Source organism: Salvelinus fontinalis, chromosome 21, assembly GCF_029448725.1.
Source record: "Salvelinus fontinalis isolate EN_2023a chromosome 21, ASM2944872v1, whole genome shotgun sequence".
Taxonomy (NCBI): Eukaryota; Metazoa; Chordata; class Actinopteri; order Salmoniformes; family Salmonidae; genus Salvelinus; species Salvelinus fontinalis.
In genome coordinates, this window is record NC_074685.1 from 50,497,897 (window position 1) to 50,513,367 (window position 15,471).

Sequence of the window (15,471 nt, forward strand, 5' to 3'; positions counted from 1 at the left end):
TATGATATTGCCCCTTTAGTGTAAGAGCTGTTTGAAAAGACCGCCTGAAATTTCTGCCTGTTTTGGTGGCACGGAGTTTTGACCTTCCATGGTGACATCACCATGTGGTAAATTAGACCAGTCCTAGCTATATTCTTGCCTGAGAAGCAATTTTTATTTCATTTGGACCATTTTAATTGCAAACAATCACACTAAGGTACTTCATCGTTACCCAGAAAGTATTTGATATTGAGATAAAAATGGCTGCATTGGAACTTTAAGGGTTTTTCACCAACCTTTTGGAAGAAAATTCTACAAATAAAATACAATTGAAAAAAATTCTACAAATAAAATACAATTGTAAAAGCTAACTGTCATTAACACGTTAACTTTGACAGCTCTAATACAAATGCATTGTCCCTCAAGGGGAAATTCATTACTTCAGACGAGGAGAGACTATTGAGATTCTGCCACTCTTCGTAAAATTCCTACCTTGAAGAAGAAACCCAGTCCTGACTTCTGTTCTCCGTCTGCCGAGGTGTCCCCTATATCGGAGTCTTTTTCCTCCGATGGTTCCTTCAGGTCAGACAGGTCTACCTCGATCAGCTGGCCTTTCCCTCGACCTCCCTCCTCGCCGGGCTCGTTCTCCTTCCCTGAGCCGCTACGCTCCCGCCACTCCAGCCCCTCAGCCACGTCCACACAGTGGGGTGTGAGAGGGGTGCCATAGGGGGTTGAATCCTCAGGGGGGGTATGCTTAGGGCTAAGGGTGGGCCCGTCTCTGTGGCTGCGCTGGTTGGCCTCATCTCTGATCTTGAAGGTGGTGCTACGGAGCGTGCCTCTCTCCAAGGCCCTGGGGCTCTCTGTGAATATCACGCAGGTGGGGCTGCTGTTCTGACTCCGGTCCCTATCCTGCTCCCCTCGGGAGGTGGTGTGCCACCCCGGGGAGCGCCTAGGGTCTGTGTTGGATGCGGGGGTGCCGGTCTTGGACGCCGGCCTGCCCTTCTGCTTGGTCAGTTTGAGCTCTGCGGGTTTGGTCCTGGGGCTGCATCCGGAGCTCAGTTTGGGAGGGCGGCGGGTGGGTGGAGCGGTGGTGATGGTCTCCATGAAATGCACGGCCGGGCGGAAATTGGAGTCGGTGGGGGTAGCGGTGGAGTCCGAGGAAGGAGTTGAAGAGGTGTCTTGGGTGGGTGTAGGGGCAGATGGTAGGGATAGAAGGGAGGCGGCATGCGGGACCACTAGGGGTGACTGGACGCTCTGCTTAATCAGACGGTCCTGCTGTAGAGACAGCTGCATCATCTGTTGCTGAATGGCACTGATGGCTTCATTCAGCAACTCTATGGAGCGGCTACACTCGCTCAGGTCTGGCTCGACTCCCGCCTTGTCCGGTGGCCCTGCACCGCCACTGTTTGTTCTGTTGTCCCTGTCCCTCTGCTGCTGTCCCTCCTTCCCCTGACCCTTCAGGACATCCAAACACGAGTCGTCCCTACAAGCCTTGTCCTTGCCAGCTGTCTGATATTGGGTCTCCAGGTGTTTGAGGGGCTGGGGCAGCGTGTTGCTCTTGCCACCCCCCTTCTTGACAATGTTGAGGAAGGCAGCCTTGCCCAGCTTGAGTCGCTGGCACGCCGATATGGTCTCCATCTTCTTCTTTTGGTGCTCTATGGCGCGCCGCTGCTCCTCCAGCTGCATGTGGAGCTGCACCAGCTCTGAGGCCAGGACGTTGGCGGTGCCACCCTCCTTCCTGACCCGCAAAGCTTCGTCTTTAGCCAGCCGACATGGGCTAGAAGCCTGCAGGCACCACAAGCCTCCTAGAGTGTAGGGGGCGCTCTCCGAGCCATCGGGCGTGGTCTTTTGGGAGCTGCTGTTATTGGAGCCGCCGCCGTCGGGAAAGCTGTTGACCTTTCGGTGGAGCTTGCGCTCTGCAAAGCTGGTCATTCGCGCGGTGCCGCTGTTGCACACACTGCTGGCCCAGGACGCCGTGCTAAGGCAAGGGCTGGACGGCCCGCTCCAGGCCTCCAGGCCTTCCTTGTCCTCGCGCTCGCACACCTTCACGTCCTCCCGGAGCTTGGCCGACTCGCCCTCGGCCCCCTCCGGTTCCCCTTTGCTCTCCCCTCCCTCTCCCAGGCACATCCCCATGACACGCCTCACCACTTCCTTGGCCAGCTCCATCTGATCTTCCTCCTCCTCCTCCTCTTCCTCCTCTTCCGGGTTTGCAATCTCAGAGTATGAGTCCCGGCCCACCCAAGCTGTAGTAATGGCGGAAGGGGAGGGGCTGTGGCTCGGTGCCAGCCCCGAGAGGGCCGTCGTCTGGTCCCCGGGCTCCGGTGACAGGTGGAGGAAGAAGCCACAGGACTGCTCCCTGGTGATGGGCTCTGCTGCCCCCATCAGAGGGAGCGGAGAAGAACCCGTACCTCCCTTCGTGGGTGGTCTGAAGGGACCAGAGGTGGCCTCCGCATTGGGGATGGGGGTGAACGTGCAATTAAGACCCTCAGTGGTTCTCTTAAGGACCGCTTTGCTTGTACTCTCCCCGCTTTCCTCCTCCTTGTTCAGGCTGATGCTCTTCTCTTTGGCAGTCTTAATAACGGCTGGCATCAGGGGCTCCAGGTAGAAACTCTCAGCCTGGGGGTCGGGGTGAGGGGCAGCGAGGCAGTAGGCGTGCCGAGCGCTGGACACTCTGGAGGTCACCACACTCTGGACCTCCAGGTCGTCCTGCTCCATTTCGTCACTCTCGGGGGCGGCACGGGGGCCGTAGCACCTGGCCAGAGCCGCCGGGTGGATGATGGCCACCAGCTCGTCCTCCTCCACCTCCTTGTCCTTGAAGCGGATGTGGCCTATCATGTCCTGACCGTTGAGCCTGCGGGGGGGCAGTTGTACACCCATCCCCATCCCCGGCCCACCAAGCACGTGTTTGGGTGTGATGCTGATGATGTTGGATCCCAGGCTGTCCTTGCTGATGGAGCGGGCCAGGCTCAGGCCATCGCACTCTCTCTCCAGGGGGAAGTGGAGGGCGTAGGGCACCGGCTGGGAAAGGGGTCTGGGTGGGGAGGGGAGCGAGTGGGAGAGGAGAAGGGGGTGAGATGGAAAAGAGGGGAGGAAAGAGGAGAAAGATCAAGGCAAGACCATGACACTGCCATAACAATATCTTTAAACATCACTATCTAACGAAGACAGAGGTGAACTTGAACATGCAGGTGGAAAGGGTTCTGAGAAGTATGACAGGACACTGTTGTTGTTCACCTTCCCTAGCTGCACATACTTGAAATCTCGCTTTTCTTTTCTCTTGTTTCAGCATACATGACTGAAATGTTTAATGAACCACTCACCTCTGTCTTCTCTCTGGCCAGGCCAGGCTTGACCCCTGAACTTGACTGTCAACACGTGACAGAGAGTTGGACCTGTTTCTCTGCCCTAAACACAGACACAAAATATTAAACAATTGCCTTATTTATGTATCAGCCTTTGTGACATTATGGGATTGAGATAAATCAAAAATTGTGATGAGCATTACTCATTGGTGAAAATGAACTGGACTAATTTACAGTACGACTATAAGTCTGATATTGTGCTTCTCATGTTGGTTAACTCAAGGATCCTCGGGTCTCCACCGAACTAGGTAAATCTGCTTTTATTTTTTAAAGCAACTCATTGCTGAAACCAAATACAAAATAAATTACAATTGGATGTTCTGGTGCTTGCGGACCTTCTAATTGAGGAATGTCATTGTTTTTCTTAAATATTTGTGTTGTGCTGTATTTGACTTATTTTTGATTTTGTCTTGTGAAATTGTGCATGCAGGGCTCCCTTGTGAAAGAGACCCCAGTCTTAATGGTGGCTCGCTGCTTAAATAAAAGGTCAAATAAATGCCCGATTCACACTATAGGAGTACACCAAGCCAAGCCGTGCTGGGCTGGCCTAATTACGCATAAAAAAGGACAATGTGAAAAGAAAATATACAATTTAGCATAGTACAGTTCAAGTCAATCTTACCTGAGGCGTCATCCTCCTGTGTGGACTTCTGTTGCCTCTGTCTCAGGGGGAGTAATAAGTGTGAGGGGCTACACGCAGGACTGACTTTGGTACTGCAAAAGAAAGAAATCGGGCATTATACTTCCCCAAACACGCACACACCAGGGTTTTGTTTCAGGAAAATTTGGCGCCGGACAATTGACCGTGAAGATTTCAATTTTATCGGACATTTCAGAAATGTCCCGGTCATCCATATGCATTGGGTGTGTAACCCATTAGGCCACCCACCCACACACACAACCAGCACCATCAATAAACAAGGGATATTGACAAAATGAGCCACATTTACATGTCCTTAAAAACAGCCTACAACTAATGACAAAAACACGATTCCTTGTGTTACGATGTGTAGCATCGTTTTATTAGTTTTTTTACTTTCCTAAAACAATGGTTGTCCATCTCACGGTTCAGCCGTCAGAGATTTGGGCACTAAATGTGTCAGGGCAATGCATACGTAGGCCTATTGGCTTAAGCATCCACTGCATTATATTAATATTTTAACAGACAAATATAAAAGCATGAGAAGCTTAGGCCTAGTCCCAGAGAGAAAGAGAGAGAGAGAGAGAGATCGAGATATGCCGGGTGGCATTCTACGACACCAACATGAATTTCTTTATACTTGTCAACTACTGCGTCTGCTCTACAGATATAGGCGTACAGAAGGAGGCTAATTCATTCATTTACGAGTAGAATATTTTCTATAAAGACAATATAATGCTTAACTCTGGTAGGCCTAAAACAGTGCTTCCCTAACTTTTTATAGTCTCGTACCCTTTCAAACATTCAACCTCCAGCTGCGTACCCCCTCTAGCCCCAGGGTCAGCGCACTCTCAAATGTTGTTTTTTGCCATCTTTGTAAGCCTGCAAAGGCAAACACACAATACATTTATTATACAGAAGAATTTGTTTTTGTCACAACCCGGCTCGTGGGAAGTGACAAAGAGCTCTTATTGGACCACGGCACAAATAATAAATCAACCATTTTGCTCTTTATTCAGCCATCTTATATATAAAACCTTATTTGTTCATCGACATTTTTTTAATAACTCACCACAGGTTAATGAGAAGGGTGTGCTTGAAGGGATGCACATAACTCTGCAATGTTGGGTTGTATTGGAGAGAGTCTCAGTCTTAAATCATTTTCCACACACAGTCTGTGCCTGAATTTAGTTTTCATGCTAGTGAGGGCCGAGAATCCACTCTCACATAGGTACGTGGTTGCAAAGGAAATCAGTGTCTTGACATCGCAATTTGCCAAGGCAGGATATTCTGAGCGCAGCCCTATCTATAATATGCCAGTGGCTCAAAATTCAATTTTCGCAGAATCCACTTTTTACAATTTCGAAGAGGCTCTCTTGTTCAGATATCGGTAAGTGGACTGGAGGCAGGGCATGAAAGGATTAACGAATCCAGTTGTTTGTGTCATCCGATTCGGGAAAGTACTTGTATAACGAGTGCGCTGAGAGTCCGGAAGCAAGTACAGGGAGTGAGTGTTTCAATAAATGAACAAAACAATAAACACAAACAACGCACCGACATGAAACAGAGTCAACAACACCTGAGGAAAGACCCAAATCAAATCAAATCAAATTGTATTTGTCACATATACATGGTTAGCAGATGTTAATGCGAGTGTAGCGAAATGCTTCTAGTTCCGACAATGCAGTAATAACCAACAAGTAATCTAACCTAACAATTCCACAACTACTACCTGATACACACAAGTGTAAAGGGATAAAGAATATGTACATAAAGATATATGAATGAGTGATGGTACAGAACGGCATAGGCAAGATGCAGTAGATGGTATAGAGTACAGTATATACATATACATATGAGATGAGTAATGTAGGGTATGTAAACATTATATTAAGTGGCATTGTTTAAAGTGGCTAGTGGTATATTTTTCCATCATTTCCATCAATTCCCATTATTAAAGTGGCTGGAGTTGAGTCAGTATGTTGGCAGCGGCCACTAAATGTTAGTGGTGGCTGTTTAACAGTCTGATGGCCTTGAGATAGAAGCTGTTTTTCAGTCTCTCGGTCCCTGCTTTGATGCACCTGTACTGACCTCGCCTTCTGGATGATAGTGGGGTGAACAGGCAGTGGCTTGGGTGGTTGTTGTCCTTGATGATCTTTATGGCCTTCCTGTGACATCGGGTGGTGTAGGTGTTCTGGAGGGCAGGTAGTTTGCCCCCGGTGATGCGTTGTGCAGACCTCACTACCCTCTGGAGAGCCTTACGTTTGTGGGCGGAGCAGTTGCCGTACCAGGCAGTGATACAGCCCGACAGGATGCTCTCGATTGTGCATCTGTAGAAGTTTGTGAGTGCTTTTGGTGACAAGCCGAATTTCTTCAGCCTCCTGAGGTTGAAGAGGCGCTGCTGCGCCTTCTTCACCACACTGTGTGTGTTGGTGGACCAATTCAGTTTGTCCATGATGTGTACACCGAGGAACTTAAAACTTTCCACCTTCTCCACTACTGTCCCGTCGATGTGGATAGGGGGGTGCTCCCTCTGCTGTTTCCTGAAGTCCACAATCATCTCCTTTGTTTTGTTGACGTTGAGTGTGAGGTTATTTTCCTGACACCACACTCCGAGGGCCCTCACCTCCTCCCTGTAGGCCGTCTCGTCGTTGTTGGTAATCAAGCCTACCACTGTAGTGTCGTCCGCAAACTTGATGATTGAGTTGGAGGCGTGCATCGCCACGCAGTCGTGGGTGAACAGGGAGTACAGGAGAGGGCTGAGAACGCACCCTTGTGGGGCCCCGGTGTTGAGGATCAGCGGGGTGGAGATGTTGTTACCTACCCTCACCACCTGGGGGCGGCCCGTCAGGAAGTCCAGGACCCAGTTGCACAGGGCGGGGTCGAGACCCAGGGTCTCGAGCTTGATGACGAGTTTGGAGGGTACTATGGTGTTAAATGCTGAGCTGTAGTCGATGAACAGCATTCTCACATAGGTATTCCTCTTGTCCAGATGGGTTAGAGCAGTGTGCAGTGTGGTTGCGATTGCGTCGTTTGTGGACCTATTGGGTCGGTAAGCAAATTGGAGTGGGTCTAGGGTATCAGGTAGGGTGGAGGTGATATGGTCCTTGACTAGTCTCTCAAAGCACTTCATGATGACGGAAGTGAGTGCTACGGGGCGGTAGTTGTTTAGCTCAGTTACCTTAGCTTTCTTGGGAACAGGAACAATGGTGGCCCTCTTGAAGCATGTGGGAACAGCAGACTGGGATAAGGATTGATTGAATATATCCTTAAACACACCAGCCAGCTGGTCTGCGCATGCTCTGAGGACGCGGCTGGGAATGCCGTCTGGGCCTGCAGCCTTGCGAGGTTTAACACGTTTAAATGTTTTACTCACCTCGGCTGCAGTGAAGGAGAGCCCGCAGGTTTTGGTAGCGGGCCGTGTCAGTGGCACTGTATTGTCCTCAAAGCGAGCAAAAAAGTTATTTAGCCTGTCTGGGAGCAAGACATCCTGATCCGCGACGGGGCTGGTTTTCTTTTTGTAGTCCGTGATTGACTGTAGACCCTGCCACATACCTCTTGTGTCTGAGCTGTTGAATTGTGACTCTACTTTGTCTCTATACTGGGACTTAGCTTTGATTGCCTTGCGGAGAGAATAGCTACACTGTTTGTATACAGTCATGTTTCCGGTCACCTTGCCCTGGTTAAAAGCAGTGGTTCGCGCTTTCAGTTTCACGCGAATGCTGCTATCAATCCACGGTTTCTGGTTTGGGAATGTTTTAATCGTTGCTGTGGGTACGACATCGTCAATGCACTTTCTAATGAACTCGCTCACCGAATCAGTGTATTCGTCAATATTGTTGTTGGACGCAATGCGGAACATATCCCAATCCACGTGATCGAAGCAGTCTTGAAGCGTGGAATCAGATTGGTCGGACCAGCGTTGAACAGACCTGAGCGAGGGAGCTTGTTGTTTTAGTTTCTGTTTGTAGGCTGGAAGCAACAAAATGGAGTCGTGGTCAGCTTTTCCGAAAGGAGGGCGGGGGAGGGCCTTATATGCGTCGCGGGAAGTTAGTATAACAATGATCCAAGGTTTTACCAGCCCTGGTAGCACAATCGATATGCTGATAGAATTTAGGGAGTTTTGTTTTCAGATTAGCCTTGTTAAAATCCCCAGCTACGATGAATGCAGCCTCAGGGTGTGTGGTTTCCAGTTTACAAAGAGTCAGATAAAGTTCGTTCAGGGCCATCGAACCAAGGGGAGAGACAGATATAGGGAAGATAATTAAGGAGGTGATGGAGTCAAGGTGAGTGTCATGAGGCGCAGGTGCGCAAGACGATGGTGACAGGTGTGCGGGATAATCAGCAGCCTGATGACCTATAGGCCAGATAGGGAGTATATGTGACAGTACCCCCTCCCCGACGCGCGGCTCTAGCTGGCTGGGGCGCGGGAACATGACAGACCGGCTGAGGCAGGGGAGCCCGGCGATCCGGCTGAGGCAGGGGAGCCCGACGAGCCGGCTGAGGCAGGGGAGCCCGACGAGCCGGCTGAGGCAGGGGAGCCCGACGAGCCGGCTGAGGCAGGGGAGCCCGACGAGCCGGCTGAGGCAGGGGAGCCCGACGAGCCGGCTGAGGCAGGGGAGCCCGACGAGCCGGCTGAGGCAGGGGAGCCCGACGAGCCGGCTGAGGCAGGGGAGCCCGACGAGCCGGCTGAGGCAGGGGAGCCCGGCGATCTGGCGGAGGCATGAGAGCCTGTAGCAGCTCCCGGACCCGACGTCATTAACACTGCTTGCCTTAGGTGAGGTGTTATTCTGTAACGAGTGTGCCGAGAGTCGGGAAGCCAGCACAGGGAGTGAGTGTTTTAATAAATAAACAAAACAATAAACACAAACAACGCACCGACATGAAACGGAGTCAATAACACCTGAGGAAAGAACCAAGAGGAGTGACAGATATAGGGAAGGAGTCCAGGGGAGTGTCATGAGGCACTGGTGCGCTTGACGATGGTGACAGGTGTGCTGGATAATTAGCAGCCTGATGACCTAGAGACCGTAGAGGGAGTATACGTGACAACCTGCGTAATTGCGCACCCAGCTCACTCAGGTGCTTCGCTATATCACATTTGATATCGTCCGTAAGCTTGAGTTCAAGCACACAAAAAAAATCATACAATGATGGAAAGACCTGTGTTGTCCTTGTTAATGCAGACAGAGAAGAGCTCCAACTTCTTAATCATAGCCTCAATTTTGTCTCGCACATTAAATATGTCGGGCTGTATCACCACCTGGTACGGCAACTGCTCCACCCACAACCGTAAAGCTCTCCAGAGGGTAGTGAGGTCTGCACAACGCATCACCGGGGGCAAACTACCTGCCCTCCAGGACACCTACACCACCCGATGTCACAGGAAGGCCATAAAGATCATCAAGGACAACAACCACCCGAGCCACTGCCTGTTCACCCCGCTATCATCCAGAAGGCGAGGTCAGTACAGGTGCATCAAAGCAGGGACCGAGAGACTGAAAAACAGCTTCTATCTCAAGGCCATCAGACTGTTAAACAGCCACCACTAACATTTAGTGGCCGCTGCCAACATACTGACTCAACTCCAGCCACTTTAATAATGGGAATTGATGGAAATTATGTAAAAATGGATCACTAGCCACTTTAAACAATGCCACTTAATATAATGTTTACATACCCTACATTACTCATCTCATATGTATATGTATATAGTGTACTCTATTTCATCTACTGCATCTTGCCATCTTTATGTAATACATGTATCACTAGCCACTTTAAACTATGCCACTTTATGTTTACATACCCTACATTACTCATCTCATATGTATAGACTGTACTCTATACCATCTACTGCATCTTGCCTATGCCGTTCTGTACCATCACTCATTCATATATCTTTATGTACATATTCTTTATCCCTTTACACTTGTGTGTATAAGGTAGTAGTTGTGGAATTGTTAGGTTAGATTACTTGTTGGTGTCACACCCTGGCCTTAGTATTATTGGTTTTCTTTATTATTTTAGTTAGGTCAGGGTGTGACATGGGGAATGTTTATGTTTTGTTGGTGTTGGGTGTTTATATGGTAAAGGGGTTATGGGTTGTTGTATAGTATATGGGTTTGTGTGGAGTACAGGTGTCTAGTGTTTTCTATGTATGTTTAGTTGTCTAGGAGATTCTATGGTGGCCTGAATGAGTTCCCAATTAGAGACAGCTGATTTCGGTTGTCTCTGATTGGGAGCCTTATTTAGGGTAGCCATAGGCTCTCATTGGTTGTGGGTAATTGTCTATGTAAGAACGTTTTGTAGCCTGTATGTTTGTGCACAACGTTTGTAGCTTCACGGTCGTTTTGTTATTTTTGTTAGTTTGTAAAGTGTTTTTGTGTCGTGTTCATCTTCGTTCGTGGTGTTAATAAAAGAAGATGGCATATTTTCCAACTGCTGCATTTTGGTCCATTAATCCGCCACACGATCGTGACAGAATTACCCACCATAGGACCAAGCGGCATGACCAGCGGCAACAGGAGAAATACAAGGATTCATGGACATGGGAGGAAATTTTAGACCGGGAGGTACCAGGAGAATATAACCGCCCCAAAGCTGAGCTGGAGGCAGCGAAAGCAGAGAGGCGGCGATATGAGGAGCTAGCTCGGAGACAGGAAAAGGAACCTACAAAGGATCTGGGCTACACTACGTGGGAGGAGATCGACAGGTGGGCGATCAACCCAGGGAGAGTGCCGGAGCCCGCCTGGGATTCTCTGGCGCAGTGCGAGGAGGGATACCGGCGAATGGAGGCAGCACGACGAAGCGGTAGGAAGCCTGTGGGAAAACCCAAAAAATTTCTTTGGGGGGGGCTTAAAGGGAGAGTGGCGAAGTCAGGTAGGAAACCTGCGCCTACTCCCTGTAATTACCGTGGAGAGCGAGAGTACGGGCAGACACCGTGTTACGCAGTAGAGCGCACGGTGTCTCCTGTACGTGTGCATAGCCCGGTGCGGGTTATTCCACCTCCCCGCACTGGCAGGGCTAGATTGAGTATTGAGCCGGATGTCATGAAGCCGGCCCTACATATCTGGCCACCAGTGCGTCTCCTCGGGCCGGTTTACATGGCACCAGCCTTACGCATGGTGTCCCCGGTTCGCCTACATAGCCCGGTGCGGGTTATTCCACCTCCCCGCACTGGTCGGGCAACGGGGAGCATTCAACCAGGTAAGGTTGGTCAGGCTCAATGCTCAAGGGAGCCAATACGCCTGCACGGTCCGGTATTTCCGGCGCCACCTCCCCGCCCCAGTTCAGTGCCACAAGTGCCTACACCACGTAACAGGCTTCCAGTGTGTCTCCAGAGTCCTGTTCCTCCTCCACGCACTCGTCCTATGGTGCGTGTCTCCAGCCCGGTATCACCAATTCCGGCACCACGCACTAAGCCTTTTGTGCGTCTCCAGAGTCCTGTGCATCCTGTTGCTGCTCCCCGCATTAGCCCTGAGATGCGTGTCCCCAGTCCGGTACCACCAGTTCCGGCCCCACGCACTAGGCCTAATGTGCGTCCCCAGGGTCCAGTATGCCCTGTTCCTGCTCCCCGCACTAGCCCTGAGATGCGTGTCCCCAGCCCGGTGCCACCAGTCCCGGCACCACGCACCAGGTCTACAGTGCGCCTCAGCCGGCAGGAGTCTGCCGTCTGCACAGCGATGACTGAACTGCTCGTCTCCCCAGCGCCATCTGAGCCATCCGTCTCCCCAGCGCCATCTGAGCCATCCGTCTCCCCAGCGCCATCTGAGCCATCCGTCTGCAATGAGCCTGCAAAGCCGCCCGTCTGCCATGAGCCTGCAAAGCCGCCCGTCTGCCATGAGCCCACTGAGCCGTCCGCCAGACAGGAGCCGCTAGAGCCGCCAGCCAGACAGGAGCCGCTAGAGCCGCCAGCCAGACAGGAGCCGCTAGAGCCGTCCGTCAGACAGGATCTGCCAGAGCCGCCAACCAGACAGGATCTGCCAGAGCCGCCAACCAGACAGGAGCAGCCAGATCAGTCAGCCAGCCATGAGCAGCCAGATCCGTCAGCTAGCCATGAGCAGCCAGATCCGTCAGCCAGCCATGAGCAGCCAGATCCGTCAGCCAGCCATGAGCAGCCAGATCCGTCAGCTAGCCATGAGCAGCCAGATCCGTCAGCTAGCCATGAGCAGCCAGATCCGTCAGCTAGCCATGAGCAGCCAGATCCGTCAGCTAGCCATGAGCAGCCAGATCCGTCAGCTAGCCATGAGCAGCCAGATCCGTCAGCTAGCCATGAGCAGCCAGATCCATCAGCTAGCCATGAGCAGCCAGATCCGTCAGCCAGCCATGGGCCATCCCTCAGTCCGGAGCTGCAGTCCCTCAGTCCGGAGCTGCAGTCCCTCAGTCCGGAGCTGCCATTCCTCAGTCCGGAGCTGCCCCTTACCCTGGTGCTGCCCCTTACCCTGGTGCTGCCCCTTACCCTGGTGCTGCCCCTTACCCTGGTACTGCCCCTGACCCTGGTACTGTCCCTGACCCTAGTACTGCCCCTGACCCTGGTACTGCCTCTTACCCTGGTACTGCCCCTTAGTCCGGAACTGCCCCTGAATGCAATGGGGTTAAGGTGGAGGGGGGTCGTTTGGAGGAAGCCTAGGAGGTGTTTAGGTACTGTGGTGACGTGGGGACCGCGACCAGAGCCGGAGCCGCCACCGTGGATGGAAGCCCACCCAGACCCTCCCCTAGACTGTGTATGGTGCGCCCGGAGTTCGCGCCTCAAGGGGGGGGTTATGTCACACCCTGGCCTTAGTATTATTGGTTTTCTTTATTATTTTAGTTAGGTCAGGGTGTGACATGGGGAATGTTTATGTTTTGTTGGTGTTGGGTGTTTATATGGTAAAGGGGTTATGGGTTGTTGTATAGTATATGGGTTTGTGTGGAGTACAGGTGTCTAGTGTTTTCTATGTATGTTTAGTTGTCTAGGAGATTCTATGGTGGCCTGAATGAGTTCCCAATTAGAGACAGCTGATTTCGGTTGTCTCTGATTGGGAGCCTTATTTAGGGTAGCCATAGGCTCTCATTGGTTGTGGGTAATTGTCTATGTAAGAACGTTTTGTAGCCTGTATGTTTGTGCACAACGTTTGTAGCTTCACGGTCGTTTTGTTATTTTGTTAGTTTGTAAAGTGTTTTTGTGTCGTGTTCATCTTCGTTCGTGGTGTTAATAAAAGAAGATGGCATATTTTCCAACTGCTGCATTTTGGTCCATTAATCCGCCACACGATCGTGACAGTTGGTTATTACTGCATTGTCGGAACTAGAAGCACAAGCATTTCGCTACACTCGCATTAACATCTGCTAACCATGTGTATGTGACAAATAAAATTTGATTTGATTTACGTGTGGAGAGTCCCTGTAATCCTAGATTCAGATCATTCAGGCGAGAAAAAACATCACCCATATAGGCCAGTCGTGTGAGAAACTCGTCATCATGCAAGGATTCAGACAAGTGAAAATTATGGTCAGTAAAGAAAACTTTAAGCTCGTCTCTCAATTGAAAAAAACGTGTCAATACTTTCCCCCTTGATCACCAGCACATGTATGTTGTAAAAGCATTACATGGTCGCTGCCCATATCATTGCATAATGCAGAAAATACACAAGAGTTTAGGGGTCATGCTTTAAAACCTCTTGACGCTAGGGGTCAGATTTTCTTATTTTTAAAAAAAATAATTATTTAAATAACGTTCCCAAGGTAAACAGACTATTTCTCAGGTCCAGATCGTAGAATATGCATATAATTTACAGATTAGGATAGAACACACTCTAAAGTTTCCAAAACTGTCAAAATATTGTCTGTGAGTATAACAAAACTGATTCTGCAGGCGAAAACCTGAGAAAATCTAACCTAACCCGGAAGTGATTGTTTTTCTTCTTCTTTTTTGTGTTTTGTGTTTCCTGGCCCGTCTTTCTTCCATTTAAAGGGGTATCAACCAGATTCCTTTCCCAATGGCTTCCTCAGGCTGTGACCAGGCTTTAGACATAGTTTCAGGCTTTTATTTTGAAAAATGAGCGAGATTTTTCAAAGGTAGTCAGGTGTCCTCTGAATAGTTCCTGCGCGCGAGTGGGGTAGCTCTCCATTTTCCTTTTCTATCTTATTGAATAGGTTACGGTCCAGTTGAAATATTATCGATTATGTTTGTTAAAAACAACCTGAGGATTGATTATAAAAAACATTTGACATGTTTCTACGACCATTACGTATACTTTTTGGAATTTTCATCGAACGGAACGAGGCTTTGGTTTCTGAACATAACGCGCAACCCAAATGGCGTTTTTTTGTTATAAAAGTAATATTTATCGAACAAAAAGAACATTTGTTGTGTAACTGGGAGTCTCGTGAGTGCAAACATCCGAAGATTATCAAAGGTAAGCGATTCATTTTATTGCTTTTCTGACTTTCGTGACCATGCTAACCAAGCTAATATAAGGCTAACTGTTCTAGCATTGATTGATACACTCACAAAAGCTTAGATTGCTTTCGTTGCAAAGCATATTTTCAAAATCTGACACGATAGGTGGATTAACAACAAGCTAAACTGTGTTTTGGTATATTTCACTTGTGATTGCATGATTATAAATATTTTTAGCAATATTTTTGAATGATACGTTTGGGAATTTTCTTCTGCCTTTCAGCACCGGAACGAGGCTGTAGTTTTCTGAACATAACGCGCAACCCAAATGGCGTTTTTTTGTTATAAAAGTAATATTTATAGAACAAAAATAACATTTATTGTGTAACTGGGAGTCTCGTGAGTGCAAACATCCGAAGATTATCAAAGGTAAGCGATTAATTTTATTGCTTTTCTGACTTTCGTGACATGCTAATTTGGGGCTAGCTGTTCTAGCATTGATTGATACACTCACAAAAGCTTGGATTTCTTTCTCTGTAAAGCATATTTTCAAAATCTGACACGATAGGTGGATTAACAACAAGCTAAGCTGTGTTTTGGTATATTTCACTTGTGATTGCATGATTATAAATATTTTTAGTAATATTTTGCGCCCTGCAATTCAGCGGTTGTTTAGGAAAATGATCCCGTAAAAGGGATCCGTAGCGCAGAGAGGTTTTAACAAAGTTCCCCATTTTCACTGTAGTGTCCAAAACGTCTTTCAAGCTGTCAGCCATTCCCTTGGCAGCAAGAGCCTCTCGGTTGATACTGCAGTGTACCCAAGTGGAGTTGGGAGAAACTGCTTGTACGCGCGTTACCACTCCACTATGTCTGCCTGTCATGGCTTTTGCACCATCAGTACAGATACCAACACATCTTGACCGCCAAAGTCCATTTGATGTCATAACGCTGTCCAGTATTTTCAAAATATCCTCTCCTGTTGTCCTGGTTTCCAGAAGAGGATGGCTTCCTTAATTGACCCCCCATAAAAGTAACGGACTTGCGTAAGTATTCACCCCCCCCCCCCCCCCCGGCATTTTCCCTATTTTGTTGCCTTACAACCTGGAATT

General features: G+C 49.3%; 1 protein-coding gene across 4 annotated transcripts in view; it reads right to left on the bottom strand.

The window, feature by feature from the left end:
* The window catches only part of LOC129819085 (calmodulin-regulated spectrin-associated protein 1-B-like), a 124,986-nt gene that overhangs the window by 33,261 nt on the left and 76,254 nt on the right, over nt 1-15,471 (bottom strand). For all 4 annotated transcript variants that reach the window (XR_008754010.1, XM_055875633.1, XM_055875632.1 and 1 more), the window contains exons 10-12: nt 3,964-4,055; nt 3,300-3,384; nt 472-3,010 (exon numbers count right to left, since the gene is read on the bottom strand). Coding sequence is in view for 3 of the 4 variants with exons in the window: in XM_055875633.1 (XP_055731608.1) it covers nt 472-3,010; nt 3,300-3,384; nt 3,964-4,055 (2,716 nt within the window). In the remaining variant the exon portion in view is untranslated. The remainder of the gene's footprint in view (nt 1-471; nt 3,011-3,299; nt 3,385-3,963; nt 4,056-15,471) is intronic.